This window comes from Polypterus senegalus, chromosome 6 (assembly GCF_016835505.1).
Source record: "Polypterus senegalus isolate Bchr_013 chromosome 6, ASM1683550v1, whole genome shotgun sequence".
Taxonomy (NCBI): Eukaryota; Metazoa; Chordata; class Cladistia; order Polypteriformes; family Polypteridae; genus Polypterus; species Polypterus senegalus.
This window is the reverse complement of record NC_053159.1, coordinates 9,740,282-9,758,874: the sequence shown is the minus strand read 5'-3', so window position 1 is coordinate 9,758,874 and position 18,593 is coordinate 9,740,282. Positions and strand designations below refer to the sequence as shown.

The 18,593-nt window shown below is 36.7% G+C and overlaps 1 protein-coding gene across 3 annotated transcripts in view; it reads left to right on the top strand.

Annotated features, from left to right (window-relative positions):
- The window catches only part of znf148 (zinc finger protein 148), a 45,205-nt gene extending 27,450 nt beyond the window's left edge, over positions 1-17,755 (top strand). For all 3 annotated transcript variants that reach the window (XM_039755371.1, XM_039755372.1, XM_039755373.1), the window contains 2 exons: positions 11,074-11,192; positions 14,921-17,755. In XM_039755371.1, coding sequence (XP_039611305.1) covers positions 11,074-11,192; positions 14,921-16,525 — 1,724 coding nt within the window. In that variant the 3' untranslated portion in view covers positions 16,526-17,755. The remainder of the gene's footprint in view (positions 1-11,073; positions 11,193-14,920) is intronic.
- The last annotated feature ends 838 nt before the right edge of the window (positions 17,756-18,593 follow it).

Genomic DNA, 18,593 nt, shown 5'->3' with positions numbered 1-18,593 from the left:
CGTCTGAGTTCCTTCATGATGCAGTAAAACCAAAACCATATTTGTGCATACCTAGTAGGTACCCGTCGCAATCAGCAAAAACTTCAGGAAGCAAGACTTTTCAAAAATATTGTTGTGCAGTGTTATTATTTTTTTATTATTTTAGTGTGATGTTGGTGACCAAACCTTTTTTTATCTTTATGTGATTGTGAAGGGTTTTTCTCAATTAACAATTGTTTGCTTTTTGTGATGCTTTTTATGGTCACTGCTTTCCAAAGTGCGTCATATGTTAAATATGCATTTCTTTAAGAACCGTTCTGAACCTTACCTATTTTAACTGTTTGGTTGTAGGGATTTCCTTATGGTCCCAAAGTAAGTAAGCAAAGGTAGTATATATGGTTTCTATCTTAGATTTGCAGTCTGCTCCATAAAAACTAAATTTCACAGCCTATTTATTCAGGTTTATCTCTTTCTCTTCACACGTACACTAGTATTTTTACTTAGACTGGTGACAAAGCTAATATTATGTTAGGAAGAATGCAACTTCAAAACTGTACAATGAACAGCATTCAATTTAATTTCTTAAATATATACATATTACACTTTATAATGCAAACTTTATGTATGGAAATTTAAAATTAAACTGAAATAATAAATATACTGTTGTTTATTCACCTCAGATGACTTTTATATAAATGTCAAGTATCAATCATTAATCCTAATCCATTACTTTGTTTAAAAAAAAAAAAATTTTTTGTTGCATTTCCTGGAGTGTGTGTGAGCATTTTCTTACTTTACCCTGTGTAGTTTGTAACAGTGGTCAAAAAAAGTTTTTAATCTCATATTTTTTTGGAGAAAGGACATAAAAAAGATTCTGATGGAATGGACTGGACAATAGTAAATGTTAGATGGCACCTGTAATTGTACAAGCTGACAAAAACAGAAAACCCAGCACAAGTTTTATGGGAGAAAATCAGCCCCCCAAACTCCCACCCGAAAAGGAAAACCTACTGCTCTGAAAAAATCAATTTTGAATCTGCAGTAGAGCCCAAAAAATCTGGGAATTTTGCCAGTGATAACTGTTCTAATAACAAGAGTCTGATTTATGTTATTACTGAATGAATATTAGTGACCAAGAAATAGCCCCTCACCTCAAAAAATGTCAAGTACAAAATATTTAATGTTTTATATTTCATAACAAAATATGCATACGTTATTATTGTAACAATGTACAAAAAAGTTAATTATTCAGAAAAATCACTGAATTAAACTATATTAATATAATTACCGTAGATACTCGCCTATTAGTCGACCTCGCAGATAAGTCGAGTGTATTGTTTAAGCTGAAAATTATGAAATTTGTTATGACCCGCGTATAAGTCGAGGGTAAACCATGACAGCCTATCAAATTCTTTGAATTTCATAATTATACCCAATGTACCTGGGCCCAGACTTTCAACATTTTAATCTTTGAAGAATTTTAGTAAGCCAAAATTAAAACTCCAAAAACATTTTTATTCATTTACTTACAGTTAGAATATAATTAAATTCATATTCAAATCCCTCGCATATAATAAAGTGGCCCTAAGTGTCTTCTTCAAATCCTTCAAAGTCTGACTCTTGTTGGGATCAGAGCTTAAAATAGCAGCCTGACATCCCAATTATACTGAATGTGGGATGTGGTTTTGGGGGGTGGAGTTTTGGGAATGAGTGTTTGTTTGTGGACGGCGTGGTGGGGCTCTTGTGTTTTTGGTCTCTGTTAAGCTAAAACAGGCACCTTAAAAAGGAGATAATAAAGTCAACCATTGAGCAGTCAAGCCTTGTTTGTCACTCCCTCCTGTAAATTAGGAGAAGGGAACTCAGGGACAGGGTTTTACCCCAGAGCACGTTGCTCTGGCCCTGGTGCTTCACACCACTGGACACGAAGAAGGAGAAGCTCCCTGCGTCACCCGACCACGGTCCGGAGACAGGCAGGAAAGGTAACACTGGGGGCTTGTCCGGGATTATTCCTGCCAGCACTAGTGAGTGACATGAAGCTTGTAAAACTGAAAGAAAATTGGTGCATTCCCTCGGTGGAGTGTGTAACTAGGAAACTATGAATGGCGACAAAACTAGGGGTAGACGCTGACCTGGAAGCAGAGTTTTCCAAAGCCACCGCAATTAGCACCAACCCCTTTAGGACATCGCCTACGCAAGAGGAAACTATGTCCCACCGTTTTCCACTAGTAAACTGGGAGAAAAGTGTCGAGGATGGGATTGTCGGACGCGAACGTTAGCGCCATTGTAACCCTTTCGTACAGACGGCGTGGACCGAACTCCGAGAACATGTGGACTCGGTCGCTATAAAGCCTGAACTGTTTTGTGAAGGGTATTATTCAGCGATTCGACCGCACACCTCCGGTACCAATCCGTTTATTTCGTATGTAACAAACGAAGATACTTATGACAGCGGGATCGAGACCCATTCATTGATATTGCGCTTTAAAATCCGGTGCACCTTATGATCCGAAATACTGTATGTTTCTGGTTACCGCCATCTACTGGCGGCTAATGGTATGTTTGTTATCCAAAACCTGCAAAAGCTAATGCTCAAATTCAAGTGCGGTATTTCACAGTTTAAAGAATTTAATGAAATTAGTGTTGCCCCGTGGATAAGTCGACTTTGTGTTTTTGAATGAATTTTAAGGCATAAATTTTTTAAATTATATATGAGTATCGACAGTAAATAAGATAATTCTTATAATTGTGAAAAATACTATATTTAATTCTGTACTGCTTACAAAACAATAAATAAAACGGTAAAACTCAATTATTGTAAAGAGCAGCTAATATGAGTAACGTGGTCAAATTAATACTTTAATTCCAGCAAAAGGTATGTGAAATGTCCGCTTCGGTCATGTTCCTTTCCATGCACAGAAAATCCCATTTTGGTGATGGGCAGCAGTGTTAATTTTGTTGATAAAATCTAAGACGAAAAATACTTGACATTTTTTGTGTGATGAAAATGGAATGAAAAGTTAAAAAAAAAAAAAAAATGTGGCTTTAATAATGAAAAACTAAGACTAATACTTTTAAAATCATTGTTGACGAAAAATAAACAAAGCTCTTTGCACATCTCTTATTACACATGATGTGGTCTGCTAACAGATAAGGGAGCATTCATGCAGTGCAAATTTAAAAACTTGTATACACGCTTGTAATTGGATAACACTAGTTTGGACACCATCAGGACATCATCACGTCAGCCAGAGTCCTGCTCCGCCCCCCTGTTATTTTGGCGAAGAAAGCATTCAGAAATATTGACCAACAATTACAACGTTGATAAAAATAAAACTTGGTGTAAGCCATGTGGAAAGAAGCTCACGGGAAAGAACGCCACAGACCTGAACCTAATTCACCGTGCTAATACTAATGCATCAGGTATGTCGGTTTATTTTAGGTGTGCTGCTAGTAGGTCTGTCACAAGAACTGATACTTCAGTGTTTGAGGATTTCAGCCCGTAATTGTGGAAAATGTGCTTATTAATGAAAAAGAAAAAAGGCAGCACACAGACATACACAGGATTTTGTTATTGCCAGTTTTATCCCTTTATGGGTTATTTAAGAAACAGATTTGGGCAGCTTGGAGTGTGTAATCACATGCACTAAGCCTCAGATGTGAGTTGTAACTGTTTAGCTTGTAGTGCTACGCATTTGTTACAGCAGATTAAATGACGGTGCTGATTAATAGCTTTTAATACAGCGTCCTACACATTCCTGATAAAGGAACAGCAGCTTTGCATTCATTCTTTGATTGTAATGAGCACATATACGCATTTATCCGTGTACCCATCCATATTGTAATTGGTGGATACAGTTCAGGGTTCCGGGTGAAGCCACATCACTCACATCCACTTAAGGCACAGTAGCCGTGACAACAGTAGTCGTAGCAATTAAAAATCAAGGAAAGTTTCAAACAAAGTGTCTGTTTTGCCTGTCTACATCATAGAAAAAATGAGCTTCTCCATTTGTTAAAACTAACATAAAATGTATTTAGGATTTCAGTACTTAAATTGTTTGAAACACATCTCCCAGTTAACACATAATGTATAGTATGGCAAAACAGCATTTGTTCATTAATTAATATGAATCTGCAAAAACTAAAATTGTGATATTTGTTTGGTTTTTGAGGACAAACTAATGTTTTTGAGCATAACCCCTAAAATGTGAAGAACATAGTAAAAGCACTTATGTCAAATACAGTATTAGAATGGTACAATAGTGAATGTAATGCAGTCTCTCAGTTATGATTTACTGACTACAGGCAACATTTGTAATGCTGGATTTGCACAAAGGCTAAGCAATAACTCGGTCTGATCACTCATGGCAGACACTTTGGAAACAGCACAGCAATATAAAAAATATTGAGATTCATGTAAAACATAGTACTCGTCCATTAAATTTTACTCTTCAGTAAGTTTTTTTTAACAAGCAAGCTAACAATAGCATTATTGCACACCTAACAGAGTGATTCTCTGAAAGGCCAGATTTTAAAAGTAGCTTTTAATGGTTTGTTTAAATATAAGTATCCTGAATTATTTTGGAATTCTCCATTCAAAACTACACATAATAATGTTTGAATTTTTAGTTTTTGTAATTTAAGCTGTATTTTTCAGTTCCTGGAGAGAAAATATCACAGAATACATTTAAAATGTGCACATGGTCAGGTAAATTAGTTGGTCCATGATGATCTAATTCTTTATAAACCCTATACTGAAATTACCCCCAGTCCCCCAGATAACAGCACCCTATTTATTGTTATACTAGGGCGATCTCTATGACTATCACACATTAAAATTCAAGTCCTACATTGTATTTTGATATTTATGAATGCCAATACTAGTTAACTTAAGTGACAGTTGGGTAACTACTGGAGGGATACAGTATACCACTGTTTTAAACCTACTGTTATCTTTAGTGTTTAAAGCTGTTACAGTGTTCTCACTGTCACAGTTTTTGAAAGCGAAGAAAGATTTACTGCCATAGCTTTTTGCTGTTTGAAAGATACATTTTCTAAGTTAAAAATGGTTTAAATCTTATTTGCTGGAAGGTTGTTTTTTTTTTAGAAAAAGACCTTGTCGTTTTCTGCGAAAAAGATCAGATGTGTGTTGCGTGGTCCAGTCTTTTTTGGTAAAATCTTATAGCCACGTATCTAAGGCAGGTTAATGGCCTACTCTTCATTTTATGTTCAATAATCACTACTTGTGGTTTTGGCTCATTTAGTGTATATGTTCGTATAATACAGGGTGATTAAAAATTATGTTAACATTTTAATGGCGGAAACATGATTTACAGGAAGGTCTCAACCTGTTTGCCGTCATGTTCAACACATATACCATATGTGGTACATAAATTGTCCACAAAAATTATATATAGCTATAGACATGGCACTACCATTAGAGTTAACATAATTTTGACTTGCCCTGTAGTTTTAGAGGTACAGTATATTCTGTACATGTATGTTAAACAAGATATCCATCTGATTTGGACTGTTTGGCTAATTTACATTTAGTTGACTAAAACAGATTTCCTTTATCTCGACTACAATTTACTTTTTCTCGACTAAAACTAACAATAATTGACTAAAACTAAAATGCAATTTAGTCGTTAAGACTAAAACAATCAAAATGTCTTGTCAGAATTGGGCAGTGGTTTTCAAGCACAAAAAAGCAAATTTATTGGTAATTATGAAGCATTCAAATCCATGTTAAATACATACATGTAATGTCATTTAGGACTTTCAACCTACGTTTAAATATGTTTAAATATTTACTTATTTTTAATGAGTATTCAAACCTTAATTTTGTATAATTTGACAGCCCTAGATAATCCTGTTAATTAATATGGTATTTATTTATTGGTAGAGAAATCCTGTCTTATGCTTCACAAAAGTGAAACACAAATGGTTAAAAATTTCCAGCTCTACCCCCACCCCAAATGAAGCTGCCTACCGTCCATGTTTTAAATAGTATGTAGATCCACAGAGTAATACATAATTTGAAAAGCTGCCTTTTATAAGTTTTTAATGATAACATACATCTACTGTAACATATTGTAAATTCACCATTAAAGATGATTATCAGCTAAAGATGAGGTGCTGTACTTGAAACATTTTTCAGTTTTGACAAAAATAAGAAGGGCAGATGCACTCATTTATGCAGTCCATTCACTGTTTTTTTACAAAACCAGTCTTTTTTATTTTTAAAGTATATAGTCAAGTAATTGTTTATCTGTGGCATAACTGCTTTTGAAATGGAAGAGTAGGTTTACTATCGTGTAAAGAAAAGACAAACCACTGAACATTTGCTGGCTACAGTGAAATAGACTCGAGTTAAGCTTAGAAGAACAATCTTTTGACACTGGCATTGCGTAGGATATGTACACAATGTATATTTATTCGCCAAGAACAAATAAGGCTTTCCTGCTGTGTGAAATTAGGATTTTTTTCTCAAGTACACTTACCTCCACTTTTTGTGTGTGCACCAAATCATGTGCATTTTGACAAACTCAGTCACTCAAAATGTTGACACCTTATTGGCATCACTTCTGCCAATGCCCCATTAAGTTATTAAGACCCATTATTGGCTGCTCACATCTGCCATGTTATTAATCAATCAGGCTCTAATCTGCACATAACTTATTCACGTCCATTTTTTTTGTCACATTCTTATTTTCATGCTCAAATTGAAGCAAACATTTTTGTATTGAATTTTCCATTTGTGGCATCATGTTGGCACTCAAAGTTCTGGATTCTGCAGTATTTCAGATTTTGGTATATTGGATTAGGGATTATCAACCTGTACAAGTCAGAATGTAATTTTATTTGATTATCAAATAATCTGAATATAATTAGTCCTCAAATTTAAATCTCTGTAGAATTCAATAGAAAAGTCTTATAAACACCATGAAGTACATTACAGATATCTCAAACATTCTTATAAATATCAAAAAGTACATTACAGATATCTCAAATACATTATGGATTTGTCAAATTCTGACAAGTTTAAGTTGAATTCGGACTGGTCAGAATATTATTGTGACTAAGTCATAAGAAGGCACTAAATGTTAAAATGGTTTTCTGTGCGAGCTTCCACAGAAGACCCCTCTAATGGTTTATAAAAAGCCTCATAATCATAGTTTGAAAGTATGCTTTCATTGGTAATGTCTCACTCTAGAGCATAGTGCTCCTTACACAGCATTAGTAAACTTTGCCCATCAGTGCCGAACAGACTTATTTAGAATGGCAGAGTGCTTCCGGAGTTTCTTTTCACATACCTCTCACCTTCCTGTTACTGCTATAACTTGACACATTGTGTCATTTAATTAGCAAAACTTCCCGACTTTATATAAAACGGCTCAATTGCCAATATCAAATTTTCTACACCCCTCTTGCATACTTTCAACAAACACGGGTTAGGCTTTTAACCTTTAGACTTACCTGCACACCACTTCCCACAAATTGTGTACTGGAGTGGTTTTAACACACAGCCGACCTCTTTCATGCCCTTTTCCTCCAACCATCATCTTTGTCGTCTTTTCATTTACCTTGATGTGTTTGACCTCTGTAACCTGGAGTTAAAATAAATCGCCATCTCTCGTGTGTGCTGTAAAAGGCTACTAAAGATTGTGGCAGTAGGGGGCGCTAGTGCTCCCTTGAACCCTCAGGTACAACTCCAGACACCGGATAAAAGTCCAAGACTCTTTATTATTTTTCACAGTGCACCAAGCACCTTCCACACTACTCATAAACTCATAATAAATCACCATCAACTCTCCTCCTCGCCCAGACACTTCCTCCTCTACCTCCCAGCTCAGCTCAGTGTCTGGACTAAGCCATCATCCTTTTATAGCCCCTGACCCGGAGGTGTTCCTGTCCCAACAGTCCACAGTTCCTTATTCCTTCCAGGTCAGGGCAATCAGGCCTTTACTTCAACCTGGGAGCACGTCGTTCCTTCCCGTCACGTGACTGTGATGTACTCCCCCATAAGCCCCCAGCGACTCCTGGTGGTCCTCAAGGTATCCAGCAGGGCTGTGTATAAATACTACAGCAGGATAGTGCCCTGCTGCACCTCGGGGCACTATCCTGCTGTCGGGAGAGCTCCTCCTGGCAGCCTGTGGGTGAGGACCGGCATGAGAAGCCGGCAGTCCTCCACAAGATGTTTTTCTGTCACAAAGGCTTTTTGGCCTTAAACATTTCTGCTCCTTGATTATATACTGCTCAAAAGAATTAAAGGAACACTTTTTAATCAGAGTATAGCATAAAGTCAATGAAACTTATGGGATATTAATCTGTTCAGTTAAGTAGCAGAGGGGGTTGTTAATCAGTTTCAGCTGCTGTGGTGTTAATGAAATTAACAACAGATGCACTAGAGGGGCAACAATGAGATGACCCCAAAACAGGAATGGTTTAACAGGTGGAGGCCACTGACATTTTTCCCTCCTCATCTTTTCTGACTGTTTCTTCACTAGTTTTGCATTTGGCTACAGTCAGTGTCACTACTGGTAGCATGAGGCGATACCTGGACCCTACAGAGGTTGCACAGGTAGTCCAACTTCTCCAGGATGGCACATCAATACGTGTCATTGCCAGAAGGTTTGCTGTGTCTCCCTGCACAGTCTCAAGGGCATGGAGGAGATTCTAGGAGACAAGCAGTTACTCTAGGAGAGCTGGAGAGGGCCATAGAAGGTCCATAACCCATCAGCAGGACCAGTATCTGCTCCTTTGGGCAAGGAGGAACAGGATGAGCACTGCCAGAGCCCTACAAAATGACCTCCAGCAGGCCACTGGTGTGAATGTCTCTGACCAAACAACCAGAAAGACTTCATGAGGGTGACCCAAGGGCCCCATGTCCTCTAATGGGCCCTGAGCTCACTGCCCAGCAGCATGCAGCTCGATTGGCATTCGCCATAGAATACCAGAATTGGCAGATGCACCACTGGTGCCCTGTGCTTTTTACAGATGAGAGCAGGTTCACCCTGAGCACGTGACAGAAGTGAAAGGGTCTGGAGAAGCCATGGAGAACATTATGCTGCCTGTAACATCATTCAGCATGAGCAGTTTGGTGGTGGGTTAATGATTGTCTGGGGAGGCATATCCATGGAGGGTCACACAGACCGCTACAGGCTTGACAAAGGCACCTTGGCTGCCATTAGGTATCAGGATGAAATCCTTGGACCCATTGTCAGACCCTATGCTGGTACAGTGGCTCCTGGTGCACGACAATTCCTGGCCTCATGTGGTGAGAGTATGCAGGCAGTTCCTGGAGGATGAAGGAATTGATACCATTGACTGGCCACCACACTTTCCTGACCTAAATCCAATAGAACACCTCTGGGACATTATGTTTTGGTCCATCCAATGCCACCAGGTTGCACCTCAGACTGTCCAGGAGCTCAGTGATGCCCTGGTCCAGATCTGGGAGGAGATCCCCCACAACACCATCTGTCATCTCATTAGAAGCATGCACCGATGTTGTCAGGCATGTATACAAGAACACAGGGGCCATACAAAGTGCTGCGTACAATTTTGAGTTGCTGCAATTAAATTTTGGCAAAATGGACTAGCCTGCCACATAATTTTTTCACTCTGATTTTTGGGGCGTCTTTGAATTCAGGGCTCTGTAGGTTGATCATTTTCATTTCCATCAAACGATGTGGCATCCTTTCGTTCCTAACATATTACCCAGTCTATATCAGTATAGATATCCAGGAGGATTTCTTTTTCCCATTGAGATCTGATGTGTTTTCAAAGTGTTCCTTTAATTTTTTGAGCAGTTTATATTAAAATGTTTTTAGAAAAACTGGTGGTGTTGATAATTGAAAAATGTTGTATTTAGTCATCAAGCAACAATATGACTTGATATGGCCAGCAATCCTACCACTTGCACTTCAGGATAGGTAGTCCGCCTGAAGCTAAGCATGTTTGGGGCTAGCCAGTACTTGAATTGGATACCATCTAGGAGAAGATTGGGTTGCTACTAGAAGAGGTATTGGTGAGGCCATCAGGAGTCACTTACCCTGCAGTCTATGTGTGGATCCCAAAGCCTCAGTGCAGTGATGGAGACACTGTACTGTTTTATTAAAAAAAAAAACATAACCCAAGATCCTGACTCTGTCATTGTAAAAGATCCCTGTGCAACTTTCAAAAGGAGTAGGCCAAAGCCTTGTCCATTCTGGCTCCGAATACTGGATTTCAGTCTCTTACCCCTTCACCCTCTGATAGCTAATGTGTGTTCAGTGTACTCACACAGGAATGAATGTCAATGACTTCTCTGCTGCTGTGAAATGGTTCTTATCAAAATATGGCTTACACATTACTAGTAAAATATAATTTACTTGTGCTATCCAGGTTATGGTATTGAAAGGGACACGGTTAAAAAGTTTCCTGACAAATGTATAAACCATTGGAAAAACATGCTGATATTGTACAATAAAAAGGAACCAAATGTCAAAAGCTGAAATATTGGAATTTGCATGCACACTCTACTTTAGTGTGAATTTTTCTTTTGGTGTGTTTAATGGATTTCTCAGGTCTTTTACTGCCACTTGGAGCCATTGGTTGGAGAGCTTCATGTGCAAGCCAGCCTCATTTCATATCTGTGCATAAATGTAATGCCCAAGTTATGTGATTTGTGATCCTGCTTAAACTCAAAAATAGGAGCAAATTGTGCATCTATCTTGGTTTCAACTTTATTCTAAATTGCTTACAACTTTTAGCACATGTATTTATACTATTTTTTTAACACCATGCAATCTGTTAATGATACCATTTAAAACCAGTTTTTGCCTTTTTCATATCTGATGTAGATTGGCAATATTTCAATTGCTTATTATCTGAAGTACATGGGGAAAATGCATTTAAATGTGTTTTTAACATTTTGCTAGCATGAAGTAGTACCTTTCTAGATATTGTAGATACTGAGTAAGTCCTCATACATTAACCCATTCTATTGTGCATATATAATTTAAATAAGTTTTTTTATTTGTTGAAAGTTATTGGGCCTCTGTTTGTGATTAAAATCTTCAAAAGAAGCATATTCTTTATTTCTGTTTCTAGGTGAGAAACCATTTCGCTGTGATGAATGTGGTATGAGGTTCATACAAAAATACCACATGGAGAGGCATAAAAGAACTCATAGTGGAGAAAAGCCTTATCAGTGTGAATACTGTCATCAGGTAACTATGAAAAGCAAAATTCAGTATAAATCTGTGCTTCTGTAAATACTTGTAAACAAACAGAATTTAAATATATACAGTGCATCCAGAAAGTATTCACAGCGCATCACTTTTTCCACATTTTGTTATGTTACAGCCTTATTCCAAAATTGATTCAATTCATTTTTTTTCCTCAGAATTCTACACACAACACCCCATAATGACAACGTGAAAAAAGTTTACTTGAGGTTTTTGCAAATTTATTAAAATTAAAAAAACTGAGAAATCACATGTACATAAGTATTCACAGCCTTTGCTCAATAATTTGTCGATGCACCTTTGACAGCAATTACAGCCTCAAGTCTTTTTGAATATGATGCCACAAGCTTGGCACACCTATACTTGCCAGTTTCGCCCATTCCTTTTTGGAGCACCTCTCAAGCTCCATCAGGTTGGATGGAAAGCGTTTGTGCACAGCCATTTTAAGATCTCTCCAGAGATGTTCAATCGGATTCAAGTCTGGGCTCTGGCTGGGCCACTCAAGGACATTCACAGAGTTGTCCTGAAGCCACTCCTTTGATATCTTGGCTGTGTGCTTAGGGTCGTTGTCCTGCTGAAAGATGAAACGTCGCCCCAGTCTGATGTCAAGAGCGCTCTGGAGCAGGTTTTCATCCAGGATGTCTCTGTACATTGCTGCAGTCATCTTTCCCTTTATCCTGACTAGTCTCCCAGTTCCTGCCGCTGAAAATCATCCCCACAGCATGATGCTGCCACCACCATGCTTCACTGTAGGGATGGTATTGGCCTGGTGATGAGCGGTGCCTGGTTTCCTCCAAACGTGACGCCTGGCATTCACACCAAAGAGTTCAATCTTTGTCTCATCAGACCAGAGAATTTTGTTTCTCGTGGTCTGAGAGTCCTTCAGGTGCCTTTTGGCAAACTCCAGGTGGGCTGCCATGTGCCTTTTACTAAAGTGTGGCTTCCGTCTGGCCACTCTACCATACAGGCCTGATTAGTGGATTGCTGCAGAGATGGTTGTCCTTCTGGAAGGTTCTCCTCTTTCCACGGAGGACCTGTGGAACTTAGACAGAGTGACCATCGAGTTCTTGGTCACCTCCCTGACTAAGGCCCTTCTCCCCCGATCGCTCAGTTTAGATGACCGGCCAGCTCTAGGAAGAGTCCTGGTAGTTTCGAAATCCTTCCACTTACGGATGATGGAGGCCACTGTGCTCATTGGGACCTTCAAAGCAGCAGAAATTTTTCTGTAACCTTCCCCAGATTTGTGCCTTGAGACAATCCTGTCTCGGAGGTCTACAGACAATTCCTTTGACTTCATGCTTGGTTTGTTCTCTGACATGAACTGTCAACTGTGGGACCTTCTATAGACAGGTGTGTGCCTTTCCAAATCATGTCCAGTCAACTGAATTGACCACAGGTGGACTCCAATGAAGCTGCAGAAACATCTCAAGGATGATCAGGGGAAACAGGATGCACCTGAGCTCAATTTGGAGCTTCATGGCAAAGGCTGTGAATACTAATGTACATGTGCTTTCTCAGTTTTTTTTTATTTTTAATAAATTTGTAAAAACATCAAGTAAACTTTTTTCACGTTGTCATTATGGGGTGTTGTGTGTAGAATTCTGAGGAAAAAAAATGAATTTAATCCATTTTGGAATAAGGCTGTAACATAACAAAAAGTGGAAAAAGTGATGTGCTGTGAATACTTTCCGGATGCTCTGTATATATTTAAAATAAAATCCAACGTCTGCATGTCTGTCTGCTTTTCATGAGAGAACTACTTAACAGATTTAAATAAGTTTTTTTTTTCTATAATTTGCTTGAACATTCAGGCTGATTTTTGCCACTTCTCTCATCATGCTAAATCTCATAGTTTGCTTATACGAGTGATTTATTCGCGCTAATCAGAGACAAAGGCTGTGGGCCGAGTGGTGGGGGAAGCGTGATGTCAGGAGTTTTTACCTAAAATTTACATCTTGTGTGGATTGCTTGCATTAGTATTCATGTATATGTGATTTGTCATTGAGTTTAAGTAACACTGTCAAATGTTTGTCTCACTGTCAACAGTTATCTAATGAGACGGATAAAGTAAACAATAATATCTACTGAAGGCTTGTTTCATTTGCTTTAAGCTTTGTATTATTGATGTTAAAAAATATTTTCAATGAATTATGACATTATATATTTTAAGCCTTGGGTTTTGGTTTTATCATTCTACTTTTTAAAGTTTTCTTTAAATACTTTGTGTCGTCTTCTTTACTGATAAATTTTATGTGCTGCCAGTAAAGTTCTTGTTTTTTTGTATCTATCTTTAAGGATATTTTTGTTGCATGTGTTTAGGGCAGCTGTCATTTGTTTTTAAATATAGTCTCGTTTTTCCCAGACAAAGTTTTTTGATTACTTTCAAAGTGAAAGTTTATATGCGGTCTTTTTAAGTTATGGTATGCTAATACTGTGTTTTTAGGTCATAGTATTAAATCATAAGGTTTACATAAAAAATGAAGCCTTGTGGTATGCATCCATTGTTGTTGTACCACTACATTAACATCTACTGTACTATTCAAAATTATCAAATATTCTCTGTTTGGTGGCTATTTTTATAAATCACATGTATACATGTAAATTTGTATAGCAGTTTCAGATCTTGTTTTCTCTGAGAACTAAAATTTTGCATACAGTAAAGCTGTCTATTTTTTTCTGATTTTTTTTTGTGTATTTAGCAATTAATGTGGTTTATTTTTTATAGCATGGAGAATTTTTTTTTGTTGTTGTTCTTGGTCATTTCTGGTCTTAGCTCTAAATTTATTTGAAAGATCCTACACATGTGAAGTGGGCTACTGTGATCATAATGGCTAAGTTACAGGTTCTAAACATTTAAATATTAATTCAGAGTATAATGGTTCATTGGATCTGGCAATTTCACATGACTCAGTTATGTGTTTTTTTTCCCTCATTACTCTCTTTTGAAAAGTATCTGAAAATTGAATACATTCTCAACTATTTTTCCATCTGAAATTGTTGATCAGTTATCAACTGTCATGACTTTGCTGTTCACTTTATGGTCATTTTTACCATCCATGGTATAGTTTATAAACCAAAGAAGTCTTTTGATTTAAGGTACGTCTTACTATTTAAAAAAAAAAAAAGTCAGTAAAATTAATGTAGCACTTGACCCCAGCTACTTGCTAGTCTATTTTCTGTTAGACAGAAATGCAAACAGCTGTGACATAAATCATTGCTGACTATTTGCACACTTTTTTATTGATCCCCTTCTTCTTATCTGGAAATACAATCTATGAATAGTGTGGACTTGTCAAATTAAGTTATTATAGTAGTTAGGAATAAGCAAATCCCCTAGAAATGTCCTGAGTTCTGGTTGTGAAAGACACAGTAGTAGAAATTGTAGAAAGCAAAAATCTTGTGTATTGAAGGATATTATTTGAAAGTTTATATTTTCTGTTCTTCATACTTAATATATGCACAAATTTCACAAACGTTGTTCAGGACCTTATTTCAATTATAATGATTAAAATACTCTGGTACAAATGATAAATATTGGTTGTTATTGCTATATTGAAAATTAAACTGCTTTCTTTTCTGTTCCTTGTTTGTGAGATGTACTATGATGGTACTTAGAAAATAATATACAGGTTTTTTGTCAAATGAGTAGTCTTTAAATTATTATATCCTATGTATGTAATTTATGTACATTTCTTAATTTCTTTTTTCAGTATTTTTCAAGGACTGATCGAGTACTAAAGCACAAACGCATGTGTCATGAAAACAGGGATAGAAAATCCAATAAAGCTAAAACGGGATTATTGGGACCTGAAGATGATCCAAGCTTCTCACAATCTCAGAAAGAATCCTCCCAGCCAAAGAAAAAAAGGCAGAAAACTGGAGAAAAGCAAAGAACTCACACAGCCCTTTCCAGTAAAGAAGGCAGTGAAGGAAAACAAGATCCGAAAAATTTAAAGAATGACTATCTGCCTTTGTATGCAATTGCCTCCAAAGTCAAAGATGAGTATATGGTGGCAGAGTATTCAGTTGAGTTGCCGCATTCTTCGGTTACTGGAGGACAGCTAGGTGAATCATCTTCTGAGGACATACATCCTCCAAAACTGGTCCTAAAAAAGGTAACCAACAAAAGAAATCCCAAGCAGTCTTTGGAGCACAGTCAAAGCCTTTCACCTCTATCTTCTTTTGATGAAGGTAAAGTTTCAAAATATTCTTTTGACCTTGTGGACAAACAAGGACTTCTTGACTCAGAGACCACTAGTGACATGGATCAGGTAGATGCCCTACAAGAGGGTCCAAGTAAGCCTGTGGCAAGTAGTACCAATTATGATGATGCCATGCAGTTTTTAAAAAAAAAGAGGTACTTGCAGGCAGCCACTAATACCAGTAGGGATTATGCTCTTAATGTGGGAACAATTGCTTCTCAGCCCTCTGTCACTCAAGCAGCTGTTGCCAGTGTCATTGATGATAGTTCTGCTGCCTCAATTTTGGATACACAGACATTAAATGTTGAAATTAAATCAAGCCATGACAAGAATGTGATTCCGGATGAGGTCCTTCAGACACTTTTAGATCACTATTCAAACAAAGCAAATGGACAGCATGAAATATCTTTCAGTGTGGCAGATACAGAAGTGACTTCCAGTATATCAATTAACTCTACTGATGTTCCTGAAGTTACACAAGCTGAGACCGTACTTACGACGTCCCAAGCACCTTCAACAGAAAAAGCCAGCATGCTTCAGGAATATTCCAAATTTCTGCAGCAAGCCTTGGACAGAACTAGCCAGAATGATGCCTATTTAAATAGCCAGAGCCTTATTTTTGTTTCTGAGAACCCGGCCCTTGCAAGCCAGCCTTTGTTTTCTACATTAGATAAGCAGTATACTTTGTCTAACCGATCCGCCTTTCGTTCTGGAATGAATTCTCCATTAAGGTCCACTTCAGAGAAGTCACATTTTGGACTTTTGGTTGGGGAATCCCAGCACTCATTTTCATTTTCAGGGGATGAAGCCAATCATTCTGCTGTTACTCCTACAGAAGATTTTTTAGAGCATGTGACTGCCTCAAAAAAGGCTGACACTCAACAGATCCATCAGGCCTTTCAGATAGGTACATTTGAACAGAGCTTCAGACCTCAGTTTCAGAGTTCAAGACCTACTATTTCAGCCCAGTTCAGTGCCACAAATGGACAAGTGAACTTGCGCAATCATACAGCAAACAATGATTTCTCTGAATTCCCTCTGGTTAATGTAACTGAAAGCCGAATACAAATGACTTCTTCACCAGATACCACCAGCAGTCAAACATTTGGCTAGAAAATGTTTTTCTAAATTATAAAGGCACTTTACAGTCACCATTTCTAGATGCTTGGGATGCGTTTTAGGTGATAGATCTTACTGAAATTTATTGGTGAATGCTGATTTTCATTGATAAGCAAAGTGAACGTTGATATGTGGAATTCTTACTTTAATCTTAATATTTCAGCCTATACTGTACCCAATTTCAGGGACTAGAGATACTTATAACTTCATCTCATACTTTGTGTTCTGGCATGCCTTTCTTTAAAATTTGTTTACTGCAGGGTTGAATAACCTTGAATTTTTTTTTTTTTTTTAATACACAAAATTACTTATGGAGATATGGTTGCAGTATTTGCCTTCTTCATTCGCTTTTAACTGTTTCCTTGGCCAATTACTGTTTATACTTATTTATATCAGTGGTGAAACCTTTTCAATAAGTTGTCTGTTTGTCGGTGTGTTGATTTTCTTGTGGCGTTTTCCTACCAGTGATTGAAACTTTCTCAAACTTTGAATTCAGTTTTAATCAGGATTTTGCTAAATTTAGTTATTTTTGGAAATATCAAAGTATGGTGTGTCGTGAGTGACCTCTAAAGACCATACACTTAATCTATTCATTGTCTGAACCCCCTCATTCCAGTCCTGGGCACTAATACGTAAAGCTGCTTTGAAAAATTATAACAGGCATAAAAACTAGAATTTTAGGGCAACACCCAGTGAGATGTTTTATATGGCTTATATACAAAATTAATTTAAACACGTCACCTACAAATACATTTTTGATTTCTATACTTTTATTTACAATAAGGAACAGAATATTTGTCATATTATGTGTGTGTTTGGGGACTTGGAAAGCTATAGGTCTGCTTTTATGTTACTGTTTTAGAGACCAAAAATCACTGTCACTAAATGAGACTCCAAGACTGGCTTATGAAATATTTTATATTTTCCGCAGTGTACTGTTTATCATGCAGGTACAAAGGAAAAAACACAATACAACTTTTGTAAAAATTCTCCACATAAATTTCATGTATGTTAACATTATAGACAGTGCATGCACACATCACTGATATCTGATTTGTTGTGCTACACCTGTATGTTCTCCAAACTGTTCCTGTGTTATTTGCCTAGATTATGAAATCATTCTGAGTCTCATATTTTTGCTTATTTGTTTCATATTGTTTGTCTGATAAATACATTCAAATTAATAATATATAAATAACATAATTTATTTTTTAAAAGTAATTTTATTCCCAGGCATGTGATTAATTGTATTATTAAATTGACTGTTGTTATGGTTATTATTTTTAATATTTTATTTTGAAAACCATAACATTAGAATGACATGATACATAATCAACTGTATAATAATATACCAGAGAGAACAATGGAAAAATTATAATTACTAAGGAGAAAACAAAATAAAAGAAAAAGATTCAACTCCCACTCAAGTAATTATTATAATTATATAGTATATTTATCAACAATATTTTCTTCATAAATCTGTCGTCCATTCCATAAAGTTCAAAAGATAAAGAGATTAGAAATTCTTCCATTCAAAACTATTCTAAATAGCTATTCATATGAGGTTCTTTTAGGTTAAATTCTTCCTGTAATGTGTAACCCTAATAAAATAAACACATGGTATTCCAGCAAATTATCTCCTAACGTGCTGAATTAGGCTTAATAATTGTTTAAAACTGAATATTAATGACAGTAATACGTGTAGGCTTTTAGCATTTGTGCTGCTTAATGTTGAAACAAAATCTAGGTTAATTTTAAAATTGAACATAAAACTTTACATTTTGTTGATGTAGCTCATGTGTCTGCCATGTTTCTATATAGTTTTAAAAAAATATATAATGATATTGCAGTGAAACTTTCATTAAGATATAAATAATAACCTCACAATGTTTTAAATAACTGCTTAATTCAGTTAAGTAAGATGTTCAGGGGACTGCATAAAAACAGTTTTAAAATCATGAGTAAAAGGTCATTTGATAAATCGAATAATATATCTGGAGCTTTAGAAAGAAAGTATACATAAAACATACCTCTGGGTTTAATTTACTTTTATTTGTAAATC